The 26,440-nt window shown below is 40.9% G+C and overlaps 1 protein-coding gene across 5 annotated transcripts in view; it reads left to right on the plus strand.

The window, feature by feature from the left end:
• The window catches only part of ABCC4 (ATP binding cassette subfamily C member 4 (PEL blood group)), a 323,862-nt gene that overhangs the window by 280,573 nt on the left and 16,849 nt on the right, over window positions 1-26,440 (plus strand). For all 5 annotated transcript variants that reach the window (XM_064269982.1, XM_064269981.1, XM_010589388.3 and 2 more), the window contains 3 exons: window positions 3,212-3,384; window positions 3,824-3,929; window positions 22,192-22,326. In XM_064269982.1, the coding sequence (XP_064126052.1) occupies window positions 3,212-3,384; window positions 3,824-3,929; window positions 22,192-22,326 (414 nt within the window). The remainder of the gene's footprint in view (window positions 1-3,211; window positions 3,385-3,823; window positions 3,930-22,191; window positions 22,327-26,440) is intronic.

Here is a 26,440-nt window from a genome sequence, read left to right on the forward strand (position 1 = left end):
GGGTCAGTCCATCTCTTTGAGGGTCGTCCTCTTTTTTTTGCTGACCCTCTACTTTACCAAGCATGATGTCCTTCTCCAGAGATGTCCAAAGTATGTGAGACAAAGTCTCACTGTCCTTGCTTCTAAGGAGCATTCTGGCTGTATTTCTTCCAAGACAGATTTGTTCGTTCTTTTGGCAGTCCATGGTAATTCAATATTCTTCGCCAAGACCATAACTTAGAGGTGTCAGTTCTTCTTCAGTCTTCCTTATTCATTATCCAGCCTTCGCATGCCTATGAGGTGATTGAAAACACCGTGGCTTGATCAGGTGCACCTTAGTCTTCAAGGTGACATTTTTTTGCTTAAATTTATCCACTGTAAAATGCTATTATTAATAGTAGCCAGTATCTGTTGATCTCTCACTTTGTAGCAAACATTACTCTAAGTTCCTTATACATAAACCAAAAAAAAAAAACCATGGCTGTAGAGTTAATTCCAACTCCTACTGACCCCAAAGGCCAGAGTAGAAATACCCCATAGCGATTCCAAGGCCGTTATCTTTACAGCAGCAGGTTATCAGGCCTTTTCTCCTGCCGAGTCTCTGGTGGGTTTGCACGACCAACTTTTAGTTCGCAGCCGAGTGCTTAACCACTGTGCCACCAGGGCTCCTTTCCTTATGCATACTGACTTTTTTTACACCCCCAACATTAGGAGGTAGATACTTTTATCATTATGTTCTCATCTACAGGTTAGGAAGCTGAGGTAGAGAAAGTTCAGGAACTTTCAGTTTGGCAGAGCCTGGCAGAACTCAGCCCCAGGCTATCTGGCTTTAAGGCCTCAACCTTTGGAAATTTTGAAAATTTCAAATCATGGAAAAGTTGAAGGAATAGTATAATAACCTCCAGTCTGACACCTTATGCTCTACGAATACAAGTATTACCAAAGTCTACTCAGGAGGAAAAGCTGATGAAGCTGTCAGTCCCCATCCCCTGGGGTTTAGATCTGTGAATATGTCTCATAAACCGAATACATAAGAGGCCCTCTTCCTTGTCATGGAGGGACTTAACAAAGACGATCTTTTTACAGTTTTTGGTGCAGAAACTTGTGCGGCAGTCCAAATTGTACACTTTGGATTTTGTATAACTTCCCACTTTTCAGACTAATACCAAACACCAATATCCTATTTAATCCTAACTCAGAATTCCCATTTTTTAGTGTCAGACTTTCATTGTGAGCACATTTCAAAAGCTCACATTCATTCAAGTGCTTCATCATCTAGGCCAACATCGTGACCCGTACCCATTGCCACTGATTTGATTCCGACTCATAGCGACCCTATAGGACAGAGGAGAACTGCCCCCATAGAGTTTCCAAGGAGCGCCTGGTGGATTTGAACTGCCGACCTTTTGGTTAGCAGCCACAGCATTTAACCACTACGCCACCAGGGTTTCCACATCATGATAGCGTTGCCCGTTTACACTTGGTTTTTTGTTGTTGACATTGCAGTTCAGCATACCTGCTTATTAGCCGTTATTCCTCAGCCTGTTGATTTCTTAATTTGAAGTTTATGGACTCTTTGTTCTTCTGTAACTCTCAAGTATAGCCTGAATTTGGCTCTTGCTCTGTAAAATTTCTCCAAAACAAATATCCATTGACGTGAACCAGCACCCTTCACAGTCTCAGGCTATCTTTGGCAGTTAAGAGTTTTCCTTTTTTTGCTTAGAACTACAGATTTATGAGGGTGGATTAATATAAACACTATTTATCCCCATAGCCTGGGGGCAGTAAGATGTTATGCTGTGCCCTGTTTTTCATAATTTTTCACACACTGCAAGACATTTGTGAGATTGAAGTAAATGCACTTGACTGGTCTAGCAGTACAGGATTGAGCTTTGAAAAGAGCCATTCCCCCAATAGGCTCCCAGCTTATTAATATATGAGATGCAGCTTGCTGTTGTTTAAATGTGTATTATTTAACTTTTCCAGTCAATTAAAAACTACCAAAATGGCAGCATGCCCACAAAATTATATCTTTAAAGAACCATGCTTCCTCTAGTAATTTTATTTTTATGTATTTGTTTATTTTTTAAGTTTTTTTCTCTAGTGTACTAGTTCTTGTGAGGAATGTCCTTTGGGAAACTTGAATCAACCATAAAGCTCCTTTTAACTTTTCTACAGAGATTGGGAGAAATTTTTTCATAATTGAGAGACTTTATTAACTTCGTGGGAGTGGGGCAGGGGGACTTGGTGGGTGTCATCCCCAGTGGTGGGAGCACTGAATTTTTTTAAAAACAACTTTATCAAGGTATAATTTACTTACTAGAAAATGTATCCATTTTGAGTATAAAATTCAGTGGTTTCAGTAAATTTATAGAATATACAACCAGGGGCAGATCTCCAATAAGCAAGGTAGGCATACCTCTTACCTTGCTTACCAGATCATTTACATTTTTTCACCACATCAAAGATTCTGCTTCTAGATATGGCTGGCTTCTGCCTCTCTCCCAACCCCACAGCACCTTCCTACAGAATCCAAGCCTCTTTTCAAATTTACAATCCCTGACAGGGACAGATGACCCAGTAAGCAAGGTAAACACGGGCTTACTCATGCTTAACGATTTCACATGGGTTTCACTGCAGATTGGTAAATAAGCACCGGTAAGCCTGTGCTTACCTTGCTTATTGGATAATCCTTCCCTGTGTACAGCCGTCACCACAATCCAGTTTTAGAACGTTTCCATCATCCCGAAAAGCTCCCTCCTGCCCTTTTACAATTAACCCTCTAGCTGGAGGCAACCACTACTCTGCCTATTCTCTCTATAAATTCCCAGTTACCTCTTGACTAAAAATTAAAAGGAACATTTTTAGCTTTTTTCATTTTACCTAGAGAATAATTGTGTTTATCATTATTGTATGTTCCGTAATGAAATCGTCACAGTGTTGACGTATGATCCAGCATGAATAGGCTTGTGCTTCCTGATGGTGAGAAGGAAACATCTTGGGTCCCATTAAGTCTGTTCTCTTAAGTCAGAATATCTCTGTTCTGAGTTGGCCCCACCGTCTTTCTCAGTTAACACGAACTGGGAGTAACACTCAGAGTCACGGGACTATACACGTCAGATGCATCTTGCAAGGGAAAGGATCTCAAAGGCTCTGATGTCTAAGAGGCACGAGTCTCTACTTCAGTAGTCGTTTGTTCAGGGGAATGTCATGCTTCTTTCTACATCTATAGGTACAACTTAAAGAAGCCATAGAAGATCTTCCTGATAAAATGAACACTGAATTAGCAGAATCAGGGTCGAATTTTAGCGTTGGACAGAGACAGCTGGTGTGCCTTGCCAGGGCTATTCTCAGGAAAAACCGGATATTGATTATTGATGAAGCTACAGCAAACGTGGATCCAAGGTACGAGCTGAGGTCTTTGTGACATTGACTCAGAATTTTAAATATAGTAAATGGGAAATATTTACTGATGCTTAGAAATGTTTCTGAGTGCTGTTTTGCCCCCAAAGGTGTCTTTTGAAACATTAATTCTAGAAAACAAAGGGAGAAACCAGATCATGTTGTTCAGTATTAATAATATTATTAGATACCCTAAGAAAGCTAGATTCCTAAATTTGACTCCTGATGGTTTCATGCAGTTTGGAGAAAAAAGTAATTTCCATTGTTTTATGAAAAATAGGTAAAATTTCTAAATAGACCTTTTACACTTAGTTTTGTAAAAACACAGTATCTCAAAGTATTGATTTAAGAAAAAATTAAAATATCCTATATATTTTTAAATCTTAAGTCTCCTTTTTGAATCTTTGCTATACTGACCTAAATTCTATTGGTTTGATTCCAGAACTGATGAGTTAATACAAAAGAAGATCCGTGAGAAATTTGCCCAGTGCACCGTGCTCACCATTGCTCACAGGTTGAACACCATTATTGACAGTGACAGGATAATGGTAAGACTTCTGCCTGTGGAATTCCAGGCGTTTCATTGTATTCTTATTCAAGTTTTCATTTTCGGTCTCTTGAGTTTTATCTTCTTTCTACCTTAAGCTAACACTAAAAGTGGAACTTCAACAAATGTCAACGTACAAAGAACTGTTGAAATTCATTGATAGGTGTATGTCTGTTGTCAATTATTTGTTCATTTGAACTAAACACCCTTGATTTGAAAATACCAACTACCTCCTGCTGGTGAGAAAGAATGGCCTTGAATTTCCTAAATATAACTAGGAAATTCACATCTTTGATAGCAGGCTTTACTGTCATTCAGTATTTTAACATAATGACAGTGCTGCTTCAGCTACAAACGAGTTATCCTTGCTTGTAAAACTCGATATAAATCCACAGTAAATTAAATTTCTGTTGGCTTTTCCTTTCGTTCCTGACAATAACTCAAGTTCCTAACTATGTATCCAACACTCTTAAATAATGTATCTGTTACATCTTTTTGCTTTTAAAATGCAGTTAAAAGTTTATCTGAATTTTCTTTTTTTTTTTTTTAAGATGGCCAGCCATGAAAATATTCCATGTCCAAAATATAGCTTACGATAAGCTTGATACTTCAGAGTGGTAGAAGATAGTCATTTTAGCTGTGTCACAGTTGTTTTAGCATTTTAGATTTCCTTAATCAAAAAATTAGCCTCTCATTTAAGTTGTCAGGGGATTGTGAGGTAAGATTGCAGAATTTCTCAGCTGCTGGGATGTTCTCAAGACGTGCTATCAGGGGAGTGAGTGAGGAGATCTGCTGTAAATCATTTTCAGAAAGGGCCTAGTTGGAAAAACCAACTGTTTCAATGGAGGGAATTCAATATAGGAAATTTGTTTCACAGAGCTGGAGGGCCAAAAGAGCAAAAGGAAACAGTGGGGTACCAATGTTAGGAAGCAGCTCCCACCCCTAGGACTGAGCTCTAGAACCTAGGAACTCAGAGAAGAGGTGCTGTCTTAGGCTGGGTTCTCTAGAGAAGCAAAACTAGTGAAATGTATGTATATATATAGAGAGAGAGAAATGGCTCACATGGTTGTGGAAGCTGGTAAGTCCCAAAGTTCATGGGTCAGGATGCTTTTCCTGACTCACATCGTTGCAGGGGCTGATGAATCCAGAATCAGCAGGTCAGACATCAGGTTGCTGGCTCATAGGCCTGTGGAAGCCAGCAAATCCCAAAGTTGGCAGGTCAGATGAGAAGCTGCTGACATATGTCCCAAGAAGCAGAGGTCAGATGATGATGAGCCGGAAGCAGGATCCAGAGCAAGAGAGCTTTGACAGACATCCACATATATTAGATGCCGGCCACACCCCCAAGGAAACCCCCTTTACAACTGATTGGCTGATCACATCAGCTCATATCATGGAGGATGACTACAGACTATATCATTACATAACTTTCAAATTACATCATTGCATAACTGCCAAATTACATCATTACATAACTGCCAAACCACTGAGAATCATGGCCCAGCCAAGTTGACACACAGCCTTAACCATCACAGGCACTAACGAGTTGGTGCTCAGCCCACTGAGGAGGGGCGCTGTGCAGCTGCTGGTCATATTTGTAAGGGAGCATGATGTAGGTGTGCAAGGAAGTGGAGGCTGAAGCCAAGTGCCACTGCTGGGTGGTGCCAACAGGAGTAGCAGAAAGCAGGAAGGAAGACCATTTGCCCCTCATCCTGTGCTTCAGTCCCCCACTAGTGCTCCCTATTGGCCGAACCTAGCAGAGAGCCACGTGGCTGAACTCGGTTTGCAGAGACCCAGCCCAGCATCCCAAATCAGGGTGCAGTTTACCTGTTGGAAGCCTTTTGTCAGCAGAAAGGGGGCTTGACCTCTAGCTCAGTAGGGGCCCATTCGAGATAAAATCTTTGCTCCTAAATGTAAGCATAGATTTTTGTTTTCTTGGTGTTACAACATTGATAACTGTAACTTCCTTTTATTATCTAACACCTAGAGGTGTTGTCACAATAGAACGTGGCAGTGGAGGGTAACAAGGAAGGCCAGAATTTGGCAGACTCATCAACTGGTCATTCCTAAACCTTATCAAAATCAGCATCTGATCCTCATACATCAATGTCTAGTTCAGGAGTATCACCTTAATGAATTGGCTTTGTTGCCATTATCAAAATATGCCAATTTGTGTAATGCTTTATTTTCCAGCATTGCTCGGTAAATTTCCAGAATTACAAATTTGTCTCTCTCGACCAATGTCTTTGTCCAAATCCTCAACATTGCTTACAAAGCAGTTTACAGTCCTTACTTTCTAGCCTTGTCCCACTCTTTTCTCCCTCTTTCCTTTATTAAACAAAAAGCCTAACCAGTTGCCATGGAGTCAGTTCCGACTCATGGAGATGCCATGTGTGTCAGAGTAGAACTCACTCCATAAGGTTTTCCGTGACTGTGGTCTTTCAGAAGTAGATTGCCAGGCTTTCCTTCGAGGGTGCCTCTGGGTGGAATTGAACCTCCAACCTTTCCGTTAGTAAGCGAGTGTTTAACTGTTTGCCCCCCCCACAGATTCCCTCTTCTTTAGCTAAAGGCAAATGCAGGATTCACTCTCATTTACAATCAAATGCTCTTTCTCTCTCAACTGGATGAAGGTGGCTTAGACTTAGGTGCTAGCAGTGGAGATGGTGTGTTGGTTGGGTTTGGAGTAAATAACGAAGTAGAGTCAGCTGGACTCTGTGTTGTAGTGAATGTAGGATCTCAGGGATAGAGTCAAGGCTGGCTTCCAGGCTTTTTGACCTGATCATCTGGATGACGGGGAAGACCGGGGGGTACGGGGGGAGAAGTGGATTTGGAGAGGGGAAATGCAAGAGTTCTCTCCTGAGTAGGTTGCCTTTGAGATGACTGTTAGACCTCACCTCTCTGATGGACCCTGTGTTCCACCATGGAGCTACCCCGCCCACTCCTGACTCAAGTGTTGAGAAGTCTTCAATATAGGGCATACAGGCCACAAGGTCATCAGTGATGTCACTGGGAGGTCCCACAAAATCAGAAAAACCAGCCCCGTTGCCGCCAAGTAGGTTTCACCTTACAGCAATCCCATGTGTGCAGAGTAGACTGTCTCCATAGGGTTTTCAATGGCTGTGATATTTTGGAAGCAGATCACTGAGCCTTTCTTCCAAGGCCTGGGTGGGTTCGAACCACCAACCATTCAGTTAGTGTTATTCTCATTGGGTGCCGTTGAGTCATTTTTGCCTCATAGTGACCCCACGCAACCGAGTAGAACTGCCCCACAGGATTTTCTTGGCAGTAATCTTTACAGGAGCAGATCACCAGGTGTTTCCCCCATGGAGCTACTGGATGGACTAAACTGCTGGCTTTTTGGTTAACAGCCAAGCACTTAACTGCATACAGAACCGGGGCTTCTTATTTGATTAGCAGTTGAGTGCTTAACCAGCTGCGCCTCTTGAGCTGGTTTCTGTTACTGACTTCTTTATTAGGGAATGACAAGATTAGACCTCAGGGAACTCAAGAGACATGCATTCCCTGACTTCAAAGATGGGAATTGTCCTCTGTGCTCTATCCGCCCCAGCTTTAAACCTAATATTTTACTCTAGACCTTCTGGTAATCATCAGGCTTCCAATACAGAGAAAACCAAAAAAACCGAACCCACTGCCATCAAGTCAATCCTGACTCATAGCAACCCTATACAGAGAGGCACTATAAATCATGTTCTTTCTCATACCTTTGATTTTTAAAGCAATTTTTTTTCTTGCTTCCTTGAGAAATACCTATTTCAAGGAAAAGATTAATCCAAAGGACTAATGGACCAAAACTACCACAGCCTCCACGAGAGTCCAGTACACCTAGATGGTGCCCAGCTACCACCACTGACTGCTCTGACGAGGATCACAATAGAGGGTCCCAGAGAGAGCTAGAGAAAAATGGAGAACAAAATTAAAACTCACAAAAAAAGACCAGACTTACTGGCCTGACAGAGACTAGAGAAACCCCGGGCACCCTTTTAGCCCAGTAATGAAGTCACTCCTGAGGTTTGCCCTTCAGCCAAAGATTAGAGAGGCCCATAAAACAAAATGAGACTAAAGGGGCACACCAGTCCAGGGACAAGGACTTCCAAGGCAGGAGGGGACAGGAAAACTGGTAATAGGAAATCCAAGGTCGAGAAGGGAAGAGTGTTGACATGTTGTGGGGTTGGTAACCAATGTCACAAAACAATATGTGTACTGATTGTTTAATGAGAAACTAGTTTGTTCTGTAAAGCTTCATTTAAAGTACAACAATAATAAGTTAACCCCCCCCTCAAAAAAAAAAATACCTATTTCCTTTCCAGAAGACAAATGATTTTCTCTTCTGTGTGATTTTGAAAGGAGCCCTGGTGGCACAGTGGCTAAGTGCTCGGCTGTGAAAAGTCAGTGGTTCAAATCTACCAGCTGCTCCACAGGAGGAAGGTGTGATATTCTTCTTTCCTAAAGAGGACAGCCTTGGAAACCCTATGGGGGCAGTTCTACTCTGTCCCATTCTGTCGCTGTGAATTGACTCAGCAGCGGTGGGTTTGGTTTATGCGATTTTGAAAGCTTTAAGGACATGAAAACAAGTCAGTTGCACAGCCTAATGGTCCAGAGAGCTGGCGGCCAGGCTCGGGGAGTGGCTGGGGAAGTGACGGGTGCTAATGATGGGCACAGCCAACTGTATGCTTATTATAAAGTCGTGTAATTGCAAGTGCTCAAGGTGTAATAATTATATTTGGTTGTACTGGTGAATACTTCTCCACAAAGAAGGATGGATATAGTTCTGTTTACTGTAAGTAAATCAAACAAAAGGCTTGTTGGGAAACAAGTGCGACCTAATTAATAGCTTTGTTTATGTATTGGCTCTCCAAAGGGATTTACCCCGTTCTGGTTCATTAAGCACCACTAATGTGTCAGGCTTAGAATTCTGTTTTATAAAGATGTTCTCTCAATTTTAACTCTATTAAACACGGTGTAGTCATAATGACAGCTAATTTTAATCTTCCTCGTTTGCTCAGTTGCCACAAAACAGCGGAGCAAGACAGACAAATTAGAAATCCTCTTTCTCCTAACACCAGTATCTCTACGTTAAAGGCAGCTTCTCTGTTGTAGTTTTTAGGATGAGCTGGTTTCTTGTGACCCGCTTTCTTCTCAGCCAGTAGCACAGCTGTTTCCTCCAATCCCTGTACACCACAGTACTTAAAACACCCCTGGATTCTCCCTGGTAGCATGAGGCAACCATGAATAAGAATATCTGCAGCTATTCTGAGAGTGCTGTCTGCTCCATTCAGGGTGTTTACTATCTGCAGTTAGGGAATTCCTTGGGAATGAATTACGCAGAACTAAAACCAGGGCTGCTAAGAAACTCAGATTCTAGCTCTTCTGTTTGTAGGCAATCTTGCTGTTTTGTAAATCTTCGCCTTTCTTTCTAAACTCAGACCTGTTTTTTAATAGCATTTTCCCAGAGAAAACAAAACTAGAAATGATTGTAACATGCCCGTCTGGGAAAGCACCAGAACGAACTCAGCACTCACTCGTATTTTCTTTCAGCTCTGTTTTTTACCTCCATGGAACTTTTTTTTAATGAGCCTCCCTCACCTCCCCCCGCCCGCCCAAAAAAGCCAAACCCGTTGCCGTTGAGTCAGTTCTGACATATAGCAAGCCTACCTGGCTTCAGCTAGACCATTTCAGGAGAGAAGGTGCCCCTTCGTTACCAGCGGTGGGAAGGAAGTTTAGAAAAGGGGGACTCGTTGCTTAGGGGACACTGAGCTTCTATTAAAGGTGGTGGGAACATTTAGAAATAGGATGATGGCGATGGCTGAACCACATGGTAAACGTAATGATTTGTACGTGTGAAGAGTGTTAAAGTAACAAACGTTTTGTTACATACATGTTCACTGTGGTGAAAGAAAACATGTCCTAAGAGATTTAATTCAGGTTTTCAGACGGAAGAGGAATTAACATTAAGGTAAACCAAACCAAACCCTTTGCCGTGGATTCCAACTCATAGCGACCCTATAGGACAGAGTAGAACTGCTTCGTAGGGTTTCCAAGGATTGGCTGGTGGATTCGAACTGCTGACCTTTTGGTTAGCAGCCAAGCTCTTAACCACTGTAACACCAGGGCTCCCAACATTAAGGTGAAAAGTGCAAACTCTGGGAGAAGCAATATGTTATGCCTCTGAGGCATACATCAAAGCAGGAGCTTTGGGGGAACAGCGGTGTAGGTCACTGGGACCTAATTTCTTCTTCCCAAGATGAGAACACTCAGTTGATATTCAGGCCCTGGGCAGTGACTCTGAGTGATGCTTGCAGGGAGAGGCAAGGGACAGGACAGGGTGCAGGAAAGGAAATATCTTGTCACTACAGAAATGTGAGATAATCACAGGTGCCCATCTTAGTGAAAAGCCAGTTTCCAAGGTTGGACAAATGGCATATGCCCCTTCTCACCTGGCTGCCAGAAGCACAACTCTGACACTTACATCCTTTCTGCTACCACCGCTAGACAGTGGCCATCAAGTCAACCCTGACTCGTGGTGACCCCATGTATGTCAGAGTAGAACTGTGCTCCATGAGGTTTTCTTTCTTTTTTTTTTTTTAATTTAGTATTTTATTGTGTTTTACGTGAAAGTTTACACAGCGAATTAGGTTCCCATTTAACAATTTTTATACAAATTGTTCTGTGACATTGGTTATAGTATTTATAGTGTGTCAGCATTCTCATTATTTCTATTCTGTTTGTTCTGTTTCCGTTGCTCTAGCTTCCCTTCCCCTCTTTGCCTTCTCGTCCCTGCTTTTGGGTAAATGTTGACCGCTTGGTCTCGTACAGTGGATTGTTGAAGGGAGCACATTACTCATGGGTGATATTGTTTATTTTATAAGCCAGCACTCCATAGGGTTTTCAGTAACTGAGTTTTAGGGAGTAGATGGCCAGGTTTTCCTTTCAAAGTAGCTCTGGGTGGGCTCGAACTTCCAGCCTTTTGATTAGCAGCCAAACACATGAACCGTTTACACCACCCAAGGACTCCCTTCCCATGTCTACTTGTGGCTCAGTGGGCTCTCCCTTTATTGCTAATTATTGCCATGTTGACAGCTGTTCAGGGCCTTTCTTTTCCTACACCCTGTCCTGCCCCTCACCTCTCCCTGCAGCCAACTCACTATAGCTGATAGCATCCTGCCAAGTAAAATCAATTAAATTATTTTATAATTGGCCCATTTAAATTTTTATAATCTCGGACCAAAAAACCCCATTGCCGTCCAGTCAATTCTGACTCATAGCAACCCTATAGGACAGAGTAGAGCTGGCCCATAGGGTTTCCAAGGCTATAAATCTTTATAGAAGCAGACTGCCACATCTTTCCCCTGTGGAGCAGCTGGTGGGTTCAAACCACCGACCTTTCTTTTAGCAGCCGATTGCATAACCACCGCACCACCAGGGCCCCTCTATCTAGGACAGCTGCCTGGAATATCTGCAGGCATGTCGGGCTGGTAACCATGACTTCATTGCGCCGATATAACTGACCGAGTCATCCACGCCAAAGTAATTGTCTCTAACGTTCTGCAGAGCACAGACAGCAGCAGGTTGCATACCTGGAGAGATCCTGGGGCCCAGGGATAGCAGCTACACAGACTTTAATGTATGGTCGAGTTTACAACTTAATTTGGCTGCGGAGAGTGGGAACGCGGCAAAAAGTTTCAGGAGATGTAAAAATTCAAAATTAATTCCTCCTGCTTTTTCTGTACAAAAAGGTAATTTGGAGTTGCCTTATATGTATTTGTTGTTTCTTCTCTTTTCCAATATTTAATATAAATGAGCCTCACGCCTGTATCTTCAATACTGCTCTCTCTCCCCCACTCTTTCCCTCTTCCTGTTTTCCCTCAGGTATCCCTGGGGGAGTGCACATGGTTAAGTGGTAGGCTACTAACTGAAAGGTTGGAAGTTCAAGTCCACCCAGAAGGGCCTCGGAAGAAAGGTTTGGCAATCTGCAGAAAAAAACAGATGTTGAAAACCCTGTGGAGCACAGTTCTACTCTGATATACGTGGGGCCGCCATGAATTGGAATCAACTTGACAGCAACTGATGACTGGTTATTTTCCTTTAACATACTGTTTTTTGCCGATAGACATGAACTTGAGGCATATGGTCTCCCACCTCTACAGCCTTGTACCCCATTGCCTTGATCTGTTTCTCAACGGCACTGAACGCTTTCCACCCTTGCTCTCTCACATACTCTTTTTTTATACATGCCCTGTTGTCTTGCCAAACTGCACCATTGGACACTCACTCAATCATCCCCTGAATTTTGTTTCCTTTGTATTGAGCTTTGAATTAGTATATTTTGGTTACCTGTTACTTGTCATGTACCACAGTAAAGAAGGTAAACAACAAGACTCTGTCCTTAAGGGGCCGACAAGCCCCCCGCAGCCCTCTTGGCTCCTGTCGCTCCCTGTTATCTGGCTTGACCACTACCCTCCCCACCCATCTCTGCATGTCCAGGCCTCTCCGTTCTTCAAGGCCCACTTCAGCGGGCTCTCCTTTCTGAGGCTCTTCCTCAGATCCTCCTGCAGAAATTATCTCACCTGCCGCAAAACCTCTCATGGTTTTCCTTTTTTTTTTTTCTCCTGTGTTACAGTCTTGAGTATTTTCTTCTTTCTCTTCTTTGAGTATAGGTTTCCCAAAGCCAAGGGCTGGGACTTACATATCTTTGCCTCTTTCAGAGAAGCTAGTATACTGATACGAATACAGTAAGTCCACAGTAAATGTTTGCTGAATAAATTCAGGAATGAATGAAAGCTTACTTAAATTCCCCTCCAGTTTGTTTTGGCGAAGTGTTACTTGCTTTTTATTAACTCTGGAGGTTTTTCTTTTTCTGCGAGTGTATACCAGGCACACAGAAGATAGTCGGAGCCCTGGGTACAATAAAATTGCTGTAAAAAGTGAAGAGGGGAGATGTTTATGTTCACAGGCAAATGTACTTAAGCTGTATTAAGTTAATATAAGTTGTTATCCAAATGCAAGCTGTACTAGAAAAGTAAATGTTTAAAATTCTCATATCCCTTATGTAATAATAATTTGACAGTCTTTTTTAAAAAATAATTATTGTGCTTTAAGTGAAAGTTTACAAATCAAGTCAGTCTGTCACATATAAGCTTATATACACCTTACTCCATACTCCCACTTACTCTCCCCCTAACGAGTCAGCCCGCTCCTCCTTCCAGTCTCTCCTTTCTTGACCATTTTGCCAGTTTCTAACCCTCTCTACCCTCCCATCTCCCCTCCAGACAGGAGATGCCAACACAGTCTCAAGGGTCCACCTGATACAAATAGCTCACTCTTCATCAGCATCTCTCTCCAACCCATTGTCCAGTCCCTTCCATGTCTGATGAGTTGTCTTCAGGAATGGTTCCTGTCCTGGGCCAACAGGAGGTTTGGGGACCATGACCGCCAGGATTCTTCAAGTCTTAGTCAGACCATTGAGTCTGGTCTTTTTATGAGAATATGGAGTCTGCATCCCACTGTTTTCCTGCTCCCTCAGGGGTTCTCTGTTATGCTCCCTGTCAGGGCACTCTTCAGTTGTGGCCAGGCACCATCTAGTTCTTCTGGTTTCAGGATGATGTAAGTCTCTGGTTCATGTGGCCCTTTCTGTGTCTTGGGCTCATAGTTATTGTGTGACCTTGGTGATCCTCATTCTCCTTTGATCCAGGTGGGTTGAGACCAATTAATGCATCTTAGATGGCCGCTTGTTAGCATTTAAGACGCCAGACGCCACACTTCACAATGGGGCGCAGAATGTTTTCATAATAGAATTATTTTGCCAATTGACTTAGAAGTCCCCTTAAGCCATAGTCCCCAAACCCCCGCCCTTGCTCCGCTGACCTTTGAAGCATTCAGTTTATCCCGGAAACTTCTTTGCTTTTGGTCCAGTCCAGTTGAGCTGACCTTCCCTGTATTGAGTATTGTCCTTCCCTTCACCTGAAGTAGTTCTTATCTACTAACTAATCAGTAAATAACCCTCTCCCATCCTCCCTCCCTCCCCCCTTCGTAACCACAAAAGAATGTGTTCTTCTCAGCTTATACTATTTCTCAAGATTTTATAATAGTGGTCTTATACAATATTTGTCCTTTTGCCTCTGACTAATTTCACTCAGCATAATGCCTTCCAGGTTCCTCCATGTTAAGAAGTGTTTCACAGATTCGTCACTGTTCTTTATCGATGCGTAGTATTCCATTGTGTGAATATACCATAATTTATTTAACCATTCATCCGTTGATGGGCATCTTGGTTGCTTCCAGCTTTTTGCTATTTTTGTAAACAGTGCTGCAATAAACATGGGTGTTTATATATCTGTTCATGTAAAGGCTTTTGTTTCTCTAGGGTATATTCCAAGGAGTGGGATTTCTGGGTTGTATGGTAGTTTTATTTCTAACTTTTTAAGAAAACGCCAGATAGATTTCCAAAGTGGTGGTACCATTTTACATTCCCACCAGCAGTGTATAAGAGTTCCAATCTCTCCGCAGCCTCTCCAACATTTGTTATTTTGTGTTTTTTGGATTAATGCCAGCCTTGCTGGAGTGAGATGGAATCTCATCGTAGTTTTAATTTGCATTTCTCTAATGGCTAATGATCGAGAGCATTTTCTCATGTATCTGTTAGCTGCCTGAATATCTTCTGTAGTGAAGTGTGTGTTCATATCCTTTGCTCATTTTTTGATTGGGTTGTTTGTCTTTTTGTGGTTGAGTTTTAACAGAATCATATAGATTTTAGAGATCAGGCGCTGGTCGGAGATGTCATAACTGAAAATTTTTTCCCAGTCTGTAGGTGGTCTTTTTACTCTTTTGGTGAAGGCTTTAGATGAGCATAGGTGTTTGACTTTTAGGAGCTCCCAGTTATCTGGTTTCTCTTCATCATTTTTGGTAATGTTTTGTATTCTGTTTATGCCTTGTATTAGTGCTCCTAACGTTGTCCCTATTTTTTCTTCCATGATCTTTATCGTTATAGTCTTTATGTCTAGGTCTTTGATCCACTTGGAGTTAGTTTTTGTGTATGGTGTGAGGTGTGGGTCCTGTTTCATTTTTTTGCAAATGGATATCCAATTATGCCAGCACCATTTGTTAAAAAGACTGTCTTTTCCTCCAGTTAACTGACACTGGGCCTTTGTCAAATATCAGCTGCTCATATGTGGATGGATTTATATCTGGGTTCTCAATTCTGTTCCATTGGTCTATGTGCCTGTTGTTGTACCAGTACCAGGCTGTTTTGACTACTGTGGCTGTATAATAGGTTCTAAAATCAGGTAGAGTGAGGCCTCCCACTTTCTTCTTCTGTTTCAGTAATGCTTTACTTATCCTGGGCTTCTTCCCCTTCCATATGAAGTTGGTGATTTGTTTCTCCATCACATTAAAAAATGTCATTGGAATTTGGATCCAAAGTGCATTGTATGTATAGATGGTTTTTGGTAGAATAGACATTTTTACTATGTTAGGTCTTCCTATCCATGAGCAAGGTATGTTTTTCCACTTACGTTTCTTGCACTAGTACTTTGTAGTTTTCTTTGTATAGGTCTTTTACATCTTTGGTAAGATTTATTCGTAAGTATTTTATCTTCTTGGGGGCTACTATGAATGGTATTGATTTGGTGATTTCCTCTTCGATGTTCTTTTTGTTGATGTAGAGGAATCCAAGTGATTTTTGTATGTTTATCTTATAACCTGAGACTCTGCCAGACTCTTCCATTAGTTGCAGTAGTTTTCTGGAGGATTCCTTAGGGTTTTCTGTGTATAGGATCATGTCGTTTGCAAATAGGGATAATTTTACTTCTTCCTTGCCAATCCGGATGCCCTTTATTTCTTTGTCTAGCCTAATTGCTCTGGCTAGGACCTCTAGCACAATGTTGAATAAGAGCAGTGATAAAGGGCATCCTTGTCTGGTTCCCGTTATCAAGGGAAATGCTTTCAGGCTCTCTCCATTTAGAGTGATGTTGGCTGTTGGCTTTGTACAGATGCCCTTTATTATGTTGAGGAATTTTCCTTCAATTCCTATTTTGCTGAGAGTTTTTATCATGAATGGGAGTTGGACTTTGTCAAATGCCTTTTCTGCATCAATTGATAAGATCATGTGGTTTTTGTCTTTTGTTTTATTTATATGGTGGATTACATTAATGGTTTTTCTAATATTAAACCAGCCTTGCATACCTGGTATAAATCCCACTTAGTCGTGGTAGATTATTTTTTTGGTATGTTGTTGAATTCTATTGGCTAGAATTTTGTTGGGATTTTTGCATCTATATTCATGAGGGATACAGGTCTGTAATTTTCTTTTTTTGTGATGTCTTTACCTGGTTTTGGTATCAGGGATATGGTGGCTTCATAGAATGAGTTAGGTAGTATTCCGTCATTTTCTATGCTTTGAAATACCTTTAGTAGTAGTGGTGTTAACTCTTCTCTGAAAGTTTGGTAGAACTCTGCAGTGAAGCCGTCCAGGCCAGGGCTTTTTTCTGTTGGGAGTTTTTTGATTACCTTTTCAATCTCTTTTTTTGTTATGGGTCTATTTAGTTGTTCTACTTCTGATTGTGTTAGTTTAGGTAGGTAGTGTTTTTCTAGGAATTCATCCATTTCTTCTAGGTTTGCAAATTTGTTAGAGTACAATTTTTCGTAATAATCTGATATGATTCTTTTAATTTCAGTTGGGTCTGTTGTGATGTGGCCCATCTCGTTTCTTATTCGGGTTATTTGTTTCCTTTCCTGTATTTCTTTAGTCAGTCTAGCCAATGGTTTATCAATTTTGTTAATTTTTTCAAAGAACCAACTTTTGGCTTTGTTAATTCTTTCAATTGTTTTTCTGTTCTCTAATTCATTTAGTTCAGCTCTAATTTTTATTAATTTTTTTCTTCTGGTGCCTGATGGATTCTTTTGTTGCTCGCTTTCTATTTGTTCAAGTTTAGGGACAGTTCTCTGATTTTGGCTCTATCTTCTTTTTGTACGTGTGCATTTATTGATATAAATTGACCTCTGAACACTGCTTCTACTGTGTCCCAGAGGTTTTGATAGGAAGTGTTTTCATTCTCGTTACATTCTATGAATTTCTTTATTCCCTCCTTAATGTCTTCTATAATCCAGTCTTTTTTCAGGAGGGTATTGTTCAGTTTCCAAGTCTTTGATTTCTTTTCCCTAATTTTTCTGTTATTGATTTCCACTTTTATGGCCCTGTGGTCTGAGAAGATGCTTTGTAATATTTCGATGTTTTGGATTCTGCAAAGGTTTGTTTTATGACCTAATATGTGGTCTAGTCTAGAGAATGTTCCATGTGCGCTAGAAAAAAAAGGATACTTTGCAGCAGTTGGGTGGAGAGTTCTGTATAAGTCAATGAGGTCAAGTTGGTTGATTGTAGCAATTAGGTCTTCGGTGTCTCTATTGAGCTTCTTACTGGATGTCCTGTCCTTCTCCGAAAGTGGTGTGTTGAAGTCTCCTACTATAATTGTGGAGGTGTCTGTCGCACTTTTCAGATCTGTTAAAGTTTGTTTTATGTATCTTGCAGCCCTGTCATTGGGTGCGTAAATATTTAATATGGTTATGTCTTCCTGGTCTATTGTCCCTTTAATCATTATGTAGTGTCCTTCTTTGTCCTTTGTGGTGGATTTAACTTTAAAGTCTATTTTGTCAGAAATTAATATTGCCACTCCTGCTCTTTTTTGATTGTTGTTTGCTTGATATATTTTTTTCCATCTTTTGAGTTTTAGTTTGTGTCTCTAAGTCTAAGGCGTGTCTCTTGTAGGCAGCATATGGACGGATCGTGTTTCTTTATCTAGTCTGAGACTCTCTGTCTCTTTATTGGTGCATTTAGTCCATTTACATTCAGCGTAATTATAGATAAGTATGTGTTTAAAAAAAATTTTTTTTATGTGTTTAGTGCTGTCATTTTGATACCTTTTTGTGTGTGTTGTTGACAATTTCATTTTTCCACTTAGTTTTTTGTGTTGAGATGTTTTTCTTTGTAAATTGTGTGTTCCAGATTTTCATAGTAGTTGACTTTATGTTTGCTGAGTCGTTATGTTTTTCTTGGTTTTTATTTTGAGTTATGGAATTGTTAGACATCTTTGTGGTTACCTTAGTATTTACCCCCATTTCTCTAAGTAAAAACCTAACTCGTTTTGTCCTATATCGCCTTGTTTTCCTCTCCATGTGGCAGTTCTATGCCTCCTGTATTTAGACCCTCTTTTTGATTATTGTGATCTTTTACATATTGACTTCAGTTATTCCCTGTTTTGAGCATTTTTTTCTATTTAAAAATTAATCTTAATTTGTTTTTGTGATTTCCTTATTTGGGTTGATATCAGGATGTTCTGTTCTGTGACCTTGTGTTGTGCTGTTATATTATTGATTTTCTGACCAATTTCCTTTAGTATTTCTTGTAGCTTTGGTTTGGTTTTTGCAAATTTTCTAAGCTTGTGTTTATCTGTAAATGTTTTAATTTTACCTTCATATTTGAGAGAGAGTTTTGCTGGATATATGATCCTTGGCTGGCAGTTTTTCTCCTTCAGTGCTCTATATATGTCATCCCATTGCCTTCTTGACTATATGGTTTCTGCTGAGTAGTCTGAATTTATTGATTCTCCTCTGTAGGAGACCTTTCTTTTATCCCTGGCTGCTTTTAAAATTTTCTCTTTATCTTTGGTTTTGGCAAGTTTGATGATAATATGTCTTGGTGATTTTCTTTTTGGATCAATCTTATGTGGGGTTCGATGAGCATCTTGGATAGATATCCTTTCGTCTTTCATGATGTCAGGGAAGTTTTCTGCCAGCAGATCTTTACCTATTCTCTCCGTATTTTCTGTTATCCCTCCCTGTTCTGGAACTCCAATCACATGCAAGTTATTCTTCTTGATAGAGTCCCACATGATTCTTAGGGTTTCTTCATTTTTTTTTTTAATTCTTTTTTCTGATTTTTTTTCAGCTATAGGTGTCAATTCCCTTATCCTCCAGGTCCCCCACTCTGCATTCCAGTTTCTGGATTCTGCTCCTCTGACTTCCTATTGACAATGTCTTTTTTTTTGGAAACTCAGAACTCTAGGCTCAGACCTGGGTTAAAATCTCAGCTCTTCTCTATCTTCTGATTTTGTAGCCTTGGCAAATTACTTAACAGAACCTCAGTTTCATCTCTGACTGTGAGCTTCTTGACAGACTGTGTCTAGTTCATCTTTCAATCTACCATTCCTATAATGGTGCTTTGATAACAGATACTCAATACTTTTTGGATGTGTGGAAACGTGGATACATAGATGGAGAGAAGAAGGGAGGGAGGGAAGGAGGAATAAAGGAGGAAGGGCAGGACTGTGGATAGATAAAAGAAGAAATGTTGGGTGGTTGGGTGGGTGGATGGAGTTGTCTACCTTGCTCGTCTACTCCACGTTGAGAATTGAGCGATGACTGTTACACACATGTCGCGATGAATGTTCAATGCATACCAATTTTTATTTTCCTCTCAAATTCAAAAGGCTACTCTTTTAGTTATAGGGTGATTTCATTGATCTTAGGTCAGCCATATTCTGCAGTAAATTGTATTTACATGCCACAGCGTCCTCCCTCTCAAACTCTGTAGATTCATCCGTTTGGGAATGTGATAACCCAGTTCATTTTAAGATACTATATTTTTGTTTTAATGCACGTCAAAAGAGTATTGAAGAAGAAAAGTAAAAGCATTAAACACATACATTTTGTTTTACATTTTTAACAGAGAAGTGTTATGAAAGTTTAAGTTGTAATAAATTATCAAGCATTATAAGAAACGATTGCAGTTCTGTCCCCGAAATGGAAATCTGCCCTTAGAAAACACAAGGGACACTCATTAAATTGCTAATACTTACGAGGCTCCAAATATTTTAACCAAAATGATCTTTCTGTCATTTATAGTGTTAATCCCATTGCTTTTTGAGAGCCATTATTTTCATTTTGTTTTTTTTTCCCTCGTTCTGCCTTTTTTGATACTGATTGTTTCTGACAACTACTGATTTCAGGGGAATTTGTGTGTTTTCAGACATTATTTGAGAAAAAGATTTGTTATTAACTCAAATTTTGAACAAATGAAATAGAAAAGTTGGCCAAGGACAAAATATTAGTAATATTTTCTTTCTGTTAATACCCAAGAGGAGCACACTCCTTAGAACAGCCAATTATATGAGATCAAAAGGGCAATATCTGTCCAAAAGCAAAGACGAGAAGGCAGGAAGGGGTAGAAAATCAGGATGAAAGGAAATGGGGGCGCCCAGGGCGGACATGGGGAGAGTGCTGACACATTGTGGGGAATGAAACCAAGGCCATAAAACACTGTATGTCCAAACTGTTGAATGGGGATCTGATTTGCTCTGTAAACTTTCAAGTATTACACAGTAAAAAAAAAATTTTTTTAAAGATACAGATAAAACCTACACTTTGAAAAAAAAATTGGGTAAAGCCTGTATAGTCAGAGACCTTTGCACCAACTCTCACGTGAGTTTTGAAAGTGTACTTGTTGCGTTTGTAGAGTAAGGGGTTCATTGCTTTATAGAGTCATCTGATTCACTTACTGCGTAGCCTCCAGCATGGAAGAGACCTGCGTTTTAAAAATGCATTTTTTTGTTGTTCTTCGTCATGATCAGGAGGAGTGGTTATGCTCTGTAATGCTGTGCTTAAGTAAAATTACACATTCTGGACGTCTAAATTGGAATGCCAAATTATAGGACGTTTTAATTATTATGTGGATGTGACAGATTCAATTATTCTTGAACTCTTTTGAGAAAGCTGCCTCTAACAGTGATTCATGGTAGTAAACAAAAGATTAACAGGAAAATGCCCTTTATGAGACTTAATGTTTCCAATTAAATACCATAGGACAGAATTAACTGCAACACTTAGGAAATTTCAGCATATTCTCTTAAGATAAGTTTACTCTGAATATGGCTTAAATGGAGATCTAAGTACCACTTAACATAAGAAATGTTTTCCTAAGTACATCATTTGGGACAATTGTTTCAGACTTTTCCGTTAACCAGTTAAGAGCTACTAATAAGGACTGCGGAGGTATAAGTCCCTTCTTCTCTCCCTTTCAATTCCCGTGCATGTGTTAGTGAGCAACAATATGGCTAAAAGGGAGGCAGCTAAAGAAAAAGAAGAAGCAAGGAAAGATAACTGGGAAGACAGGTACTTAGACCCTCAGCAATTCAGATTGAGCTGCCCTGTGCTCTGTGGGCCCTGATCATTGCAATTTGGAGCTCGGTTTCTTAATTGCTTCTTTAGTTTTATCCAAATAGAAAATTGGATTTCTGGAGATTTCTTCTGTGCAAAGCAGTTAGGCCAAAGCTGCTTAGGCAGCACCCCTTTTAGCCAGCCTTCCACTTTCAGAATAATAAACTACAACCAGAGACAAATTGAGAGTGTGCTTTTACCTCACTGACAAGGCTTTGTCCCTGCTTGTTACTGTTAGTTGCAGCCAGGCTGGCTCTGATTCTTAGCAGCCTTACGTATATGTGCCTCCTCTCACCAGCCGACATACTCTAGGTCCCCTGGTGGCTCAGTGGGCAAGCTTTCCAGCTGCTGACCCAAAGGTTGGCGGTTTGAACCCACCCAGCGGTTCTGTGGGAGAAAGACCTAGTGATCTGCTCCCCTAAAGATTACCACCCAGAAAACCCTGTGGGTAGTTCTGCTCTGTCACATGGGGTCACTTGACTCAATGGCATCTAACAACAACAACAAAGAAATTCCAGAAGCATTTACTTCTTTTCCAAATATTCCTCAGGCTCTGTCAAACCAGAGTGGCAATTAGTTTGCTATCAGGTTGCTGCCATCTGGCTGGTATGAATGACATGACCCTACTTTTTAGATAAACAGAGTTTGATCTTCTTAAATCAAGAAATTTCCCAACTCTGAATATGTGTATAAATAGCCTCCCGAGCTCAGAGTCTGAGAGTTAAAAGCACTAACTGATGGTAACAATCCAAGACGCTCTTGATGCAGCATAGAATGCCACAGCCTGCTGAGTGCTCACAGTAATAGTCCAGAACTTTCATTTTCCTTTCTTATAGCATTATAATAATAAAAGGCCAGGCGAGGCTTCTGTTCGCTCAGTGAAGCCGGGTAATCAAGTCTTTTAAATGCCATCCAGACCTACCACCCAAATGGATTCTCTCTATTCTCCCTCTCCGCCCCTTTCCGAAATAATTGTCTGGGTTATAATATGTTACTGCAAAACATTGTGTTTTAATGGGTTTCTTTCTGCTGATTAACAGGTTTTGGATTCAGGAAGACTGAAAGAATATGATGAACCCTATGTTTTGCTGCAAAATAGAGAGAGCCTATTTTACAAGATGGTGCAACAACTGGGCAAGGCAGAAGCCGCTGCCCTCACCGAAACAGCAAAACAGGTGAGCTGGTCACCTGAAGTGGTAATTAAAATTTGTCTCAACAGTTCACCCCTCACAGTTTGGCACCCGGGCATGGTAACAAGTACCATGTATCCTTTTCAATTATAAGCCTCCAGAGACAAAGCTCCTTGACTGAGTTTTAACAACATGTCCCAGGTTGAAGTCAAGTCTGCGGAGAGTCAGCAGAAACCGGTGGGGGCGGGTGTATTGTGTGTGCAGGTACCCCTGTGCAAGCGCGTGTGCCTGAGGGAGACGTTAGAGTGAACGTTTTACACGTTCGGGTGCTTTGGGTTCAGATTCTCATTTATGACTCCTTTAGACTGTCGATTTGTTAAAAAGGTGTTATTGTGTAAAATACTGACATTCTGAAGACCCATTACATTTCGGTATAATTGGCACTCAGCACATCTGAGATGTAGATGCAGTCAGGATCCAGGAAAATTGGAGAGTTTGAGAGGGAAAAAATGCGGCATATTACTTATTTGTTCTGCAAAAATCTGCAACAGAAATCTGTAGATGACTTTTGGGTTTTTTTGTTTGTTTTGTTTTGTGTTATAATTTGTAAAGAAAACTCCTGTGTGATACTGCCACATCCTCCTCAGATTGCTCAGTAATTTGTTGTTTAGAATTAGGTCCACACTCCCCCTCATGCCTCTTCTACCTTTGTCTTCGTCATCTAGTGCTGCTATAACAGAAATACCACAAGTGTGTGGCTTTAACGAAGAGAAATTTATTCTCTCACAGCCTGGTAGCTTACAAGTCCAAATTCAGGGTGTCAGCTCCAGGGGAAGGCTTTCTGTCTTTGTCAGCTCTGGATGAAGATCCTTGTCCTCAATCTTCCTATGGTCCAGGAGCTTCTCAGGCACAGGGACTCCAGGTCTAAAGGACACGCTCTACTTCTGGTGCTGCTTTCTTGGTGGTATGAGGCCCCTAACTCTCTGCTTGCTTCTCTTTTATCTCTTCAGAGATAAAAGGTGGTACAGTCCACGCCCCAGGGAAACTCCCTTTACCTTGGACCAGGGAGGTGACCTGAGTAAGATGGTGTTACAGCCCCGCCCTAATCCTCTTAAGATAAAATTACAATCACAAAATGGAGGACAACCACACAATACTGGGAATCATGGCCTAACCAAGTTGATACACATATTTGGAGAGACATAATTCAGTCCATGACAACCTTCCAGGAGATTAAATTGTCATCAGGACAAATCAAGAATTAATAATACCTTAATGCTATAGTTAGAATAGTGCTTAAAGGTTTACAAGGCATTTCCACAGAGATACTGTTTATGAAAGTACTAAGCACCGTAGATGGTATGAAGGTATGGTGTTCAGTGAATAACATTCAGATGAAATGATAATCTTGTCAACAGCAGTGATGTAGAATTATCACATTCTACAGATGTGATAACTGACATTCAGTTTGTGGGGCTTAGCCAAAGTTCACACAGCCTTTTTGGAACAAAATGGGAGTTGGGTTGATGAAAGAATGGAAGGAAGTAAGGATGGAAGTTTGGTGTTCCTGCCAAATGAGATGCATGGCTTAGGGTAGAATGAGACTTCCAACAGCAAGCCCATGGTGAGGCTCCCCATCAAAACTGTTTATCTCTGTTGGCATTGGGTGCCGTCGAGTCAGTTCTGACTTACAGCAACCCCATGTGACAGAGAGAACTGCCCCATAGGGCTTTCTTGGCTGTAATCTTTATGGAAGCAGATCACCAGGTCTTTTCTCCCATGGAGCCACTGGGTGGGTTAGAACTGCCAACCATTGGATTAGCAGCTGAGCACTTAAGCATTCGTACTACCAGGGCTCCGTTGTTTATCTCTAGGCATTATAATTATGTTTCTCATTCTTTATGCTTTTTTGCATTTCCCAGACTTTCCACAATGTATGTAGAATAAAATTACTTGTGTAATATCTTAAATGACCTATTAAAGACAACAGAGTAAGGAAACATGTTCCAGTCCTTCCCTATGAAAGGTTTATCTAAAATATGACCTTGGTTCCTGTCTGTCACTGTTCAACTCATTCCTCCTTAGTAGAATGACCAACCGTACCTTCCACTGTTCATAGAATATTTCTTTGAATCCTCAAAACTGTTCAGTAAATGTGTGTCTGCATAGTATTAGGTTAAAAAAAAAAAAAAAAAGATACTGACAAACATAGTAGATGTGCCTCCTAGTCACTGACGGTAAACTGGAGTATTGAGATAAGCAGAGATACTTGGTTTATTGAGCAAGTATTTTTATTAATAATAAGTGACTTTGATATTTGTTATGTGCCATGCATTGTACCATGAGATAAGCACTGTTGCCCATTTAAGAGGCTAAGGATGAGAGAGGAGAGGGAAATTGCCCAAGGTAACATACCAAATCCATTGCTGTCTAGTTGATTCTGTCTCATGACCGCCCGTGTGTTACAGAGTTGGACTGTGCTCCATCAAGTTTTCTTGGCAGTGATCTCTATGGAAGTAGATGGCCAGGCCTTTCATCTCTGGTGCCACTGGCTAAGTTCAAACCAAGTACATTAGTTGTTATTAGATGCCATCTTGTTGGTTCCAACTCATAGTGACCCTGTGTACAACAGAACAAAACACTACCTGTTCCTGTGCCATCCTCACAATCGTTGCTGTGTTGGAGCCAATTGTTGTAGCCACTGTGTCAGTCCATCCCGTTGAGGGTCTTAGTAGGTTACTAGTTGAGCACAAACTGTTTACACCACCCAGGCACCTCAAGGTCACATAAGCCAAAAAAAAAAAAACTAGTTGCTGTTGAGTAGAATAATTGGCAGAGTCAGCGTTCAAAGCTAGATTTGGGGTGCTCTGAACTTTTGTAAGTACATATATTGTATAAATGAAGACAGAAGCTGCACTTGGAGCACTATATACACACACACACACACACACACACACACACACACACCATACCGTACTCATTGCCACTGAGCCGGTCCCAACTCATAGCGACCCTATAGGACAGAGTAGAACTGCCCCATGGAGTTTCCAAGGAGCGCCTGGTGGATTCAAACTGCCAACCGGTTAGCAGATGTAACACTGAACCACTACACCACCAGGGTTTCCTCTCTCTCTCTCTCTGTATATATAGATATATAGCCTCCACTTTGCGTTAACAGCCTGGATATGCAGATGATACAACCTTGCTTGCTGAAAGTGAAGAGGACTTGAAGCACTTAATGATGAAGATCAAAGACCACACAACCTTCAGTATTGATTACACCTTAACATAAAACAAAAATCCTCACAACTGGACCAATAAGCAACATCATGATAAACAGAGAAAAGATTGAAGTTGTTAAGGATTTCATATTACTTGGATCCACAGTCAGCACCCATGGAAGCAGTAGTCAAGAAATCAGAGAACATGTTGCATTGGGCAAATCTGCTGCAGAAGACGTCTTTGAGGTGTTGAAAAGCAAAGATGTCACCTTAAAAACTAAGGTGCACCTGACCAAAGCCATAGTATTTTCACTTGTATCATATGCACGTGAAAGCTGGACAGTGAATAGGGAAGACCGAAGAAGAATTGACACCTTTGAATTGTGGTGTCGGCAAAGAATATTGAATATACCGTGGACTGCCAAAAGAACTAGCAAATCTGTCTTGGAAGAAGTACAACCAGAAGGATGCCCCTTAGAAGCAAGGATGGAGAGACTGCATCTTACGTACTTTGGACATGTTGTCAGGAGGGATCAGTCCCTGGAGAAGGACATTATACTTGGTAAAGTATAGGGTCAGCGGAAGAAAGGAAGACCCTCAATGAGATGGATTGACACAGTGGCTGCAACAATGAGCTCAAGCATAACAACGATTGTAAGGATGGCACAGGACTGGGCAGTGTTTTGTTCTGTGGTACATAGGGTCGCTATGAGTCGGAACTAACTCGATGGCACCTAACAACAACAATGGTAACTTACTTTATAATTCTTTGATTTACTTTGCATCTTTTACGTAGTTCTCACTTGTTTTATTTCACTTAATCCTCATGGCAGTTCTTTTTTATCCCATTTATGGATAAGGAGTTAAGAGTTCATCTAAGATCACACAGCTGATCTTCGGAGAGCAGAAGGTGAATTGCCACGTTCAGGCTTATGTCC

The sequence above is a fragment of the Loxodonta africana genome, chromosome 17, assembly GCF_030014295.1.
Source record: "Loxodonta africana isolate mLoxAfr1 chromosome 17, mLoxAfr1.hap2, whole genome shotgun sequence".
NCBI classification, from domain to species: Eukaryota; Metazoa; Chordata; class Mammalia; order Proboscidea; family Elephantidae; genus Loxodonta; species Loxodonta africana.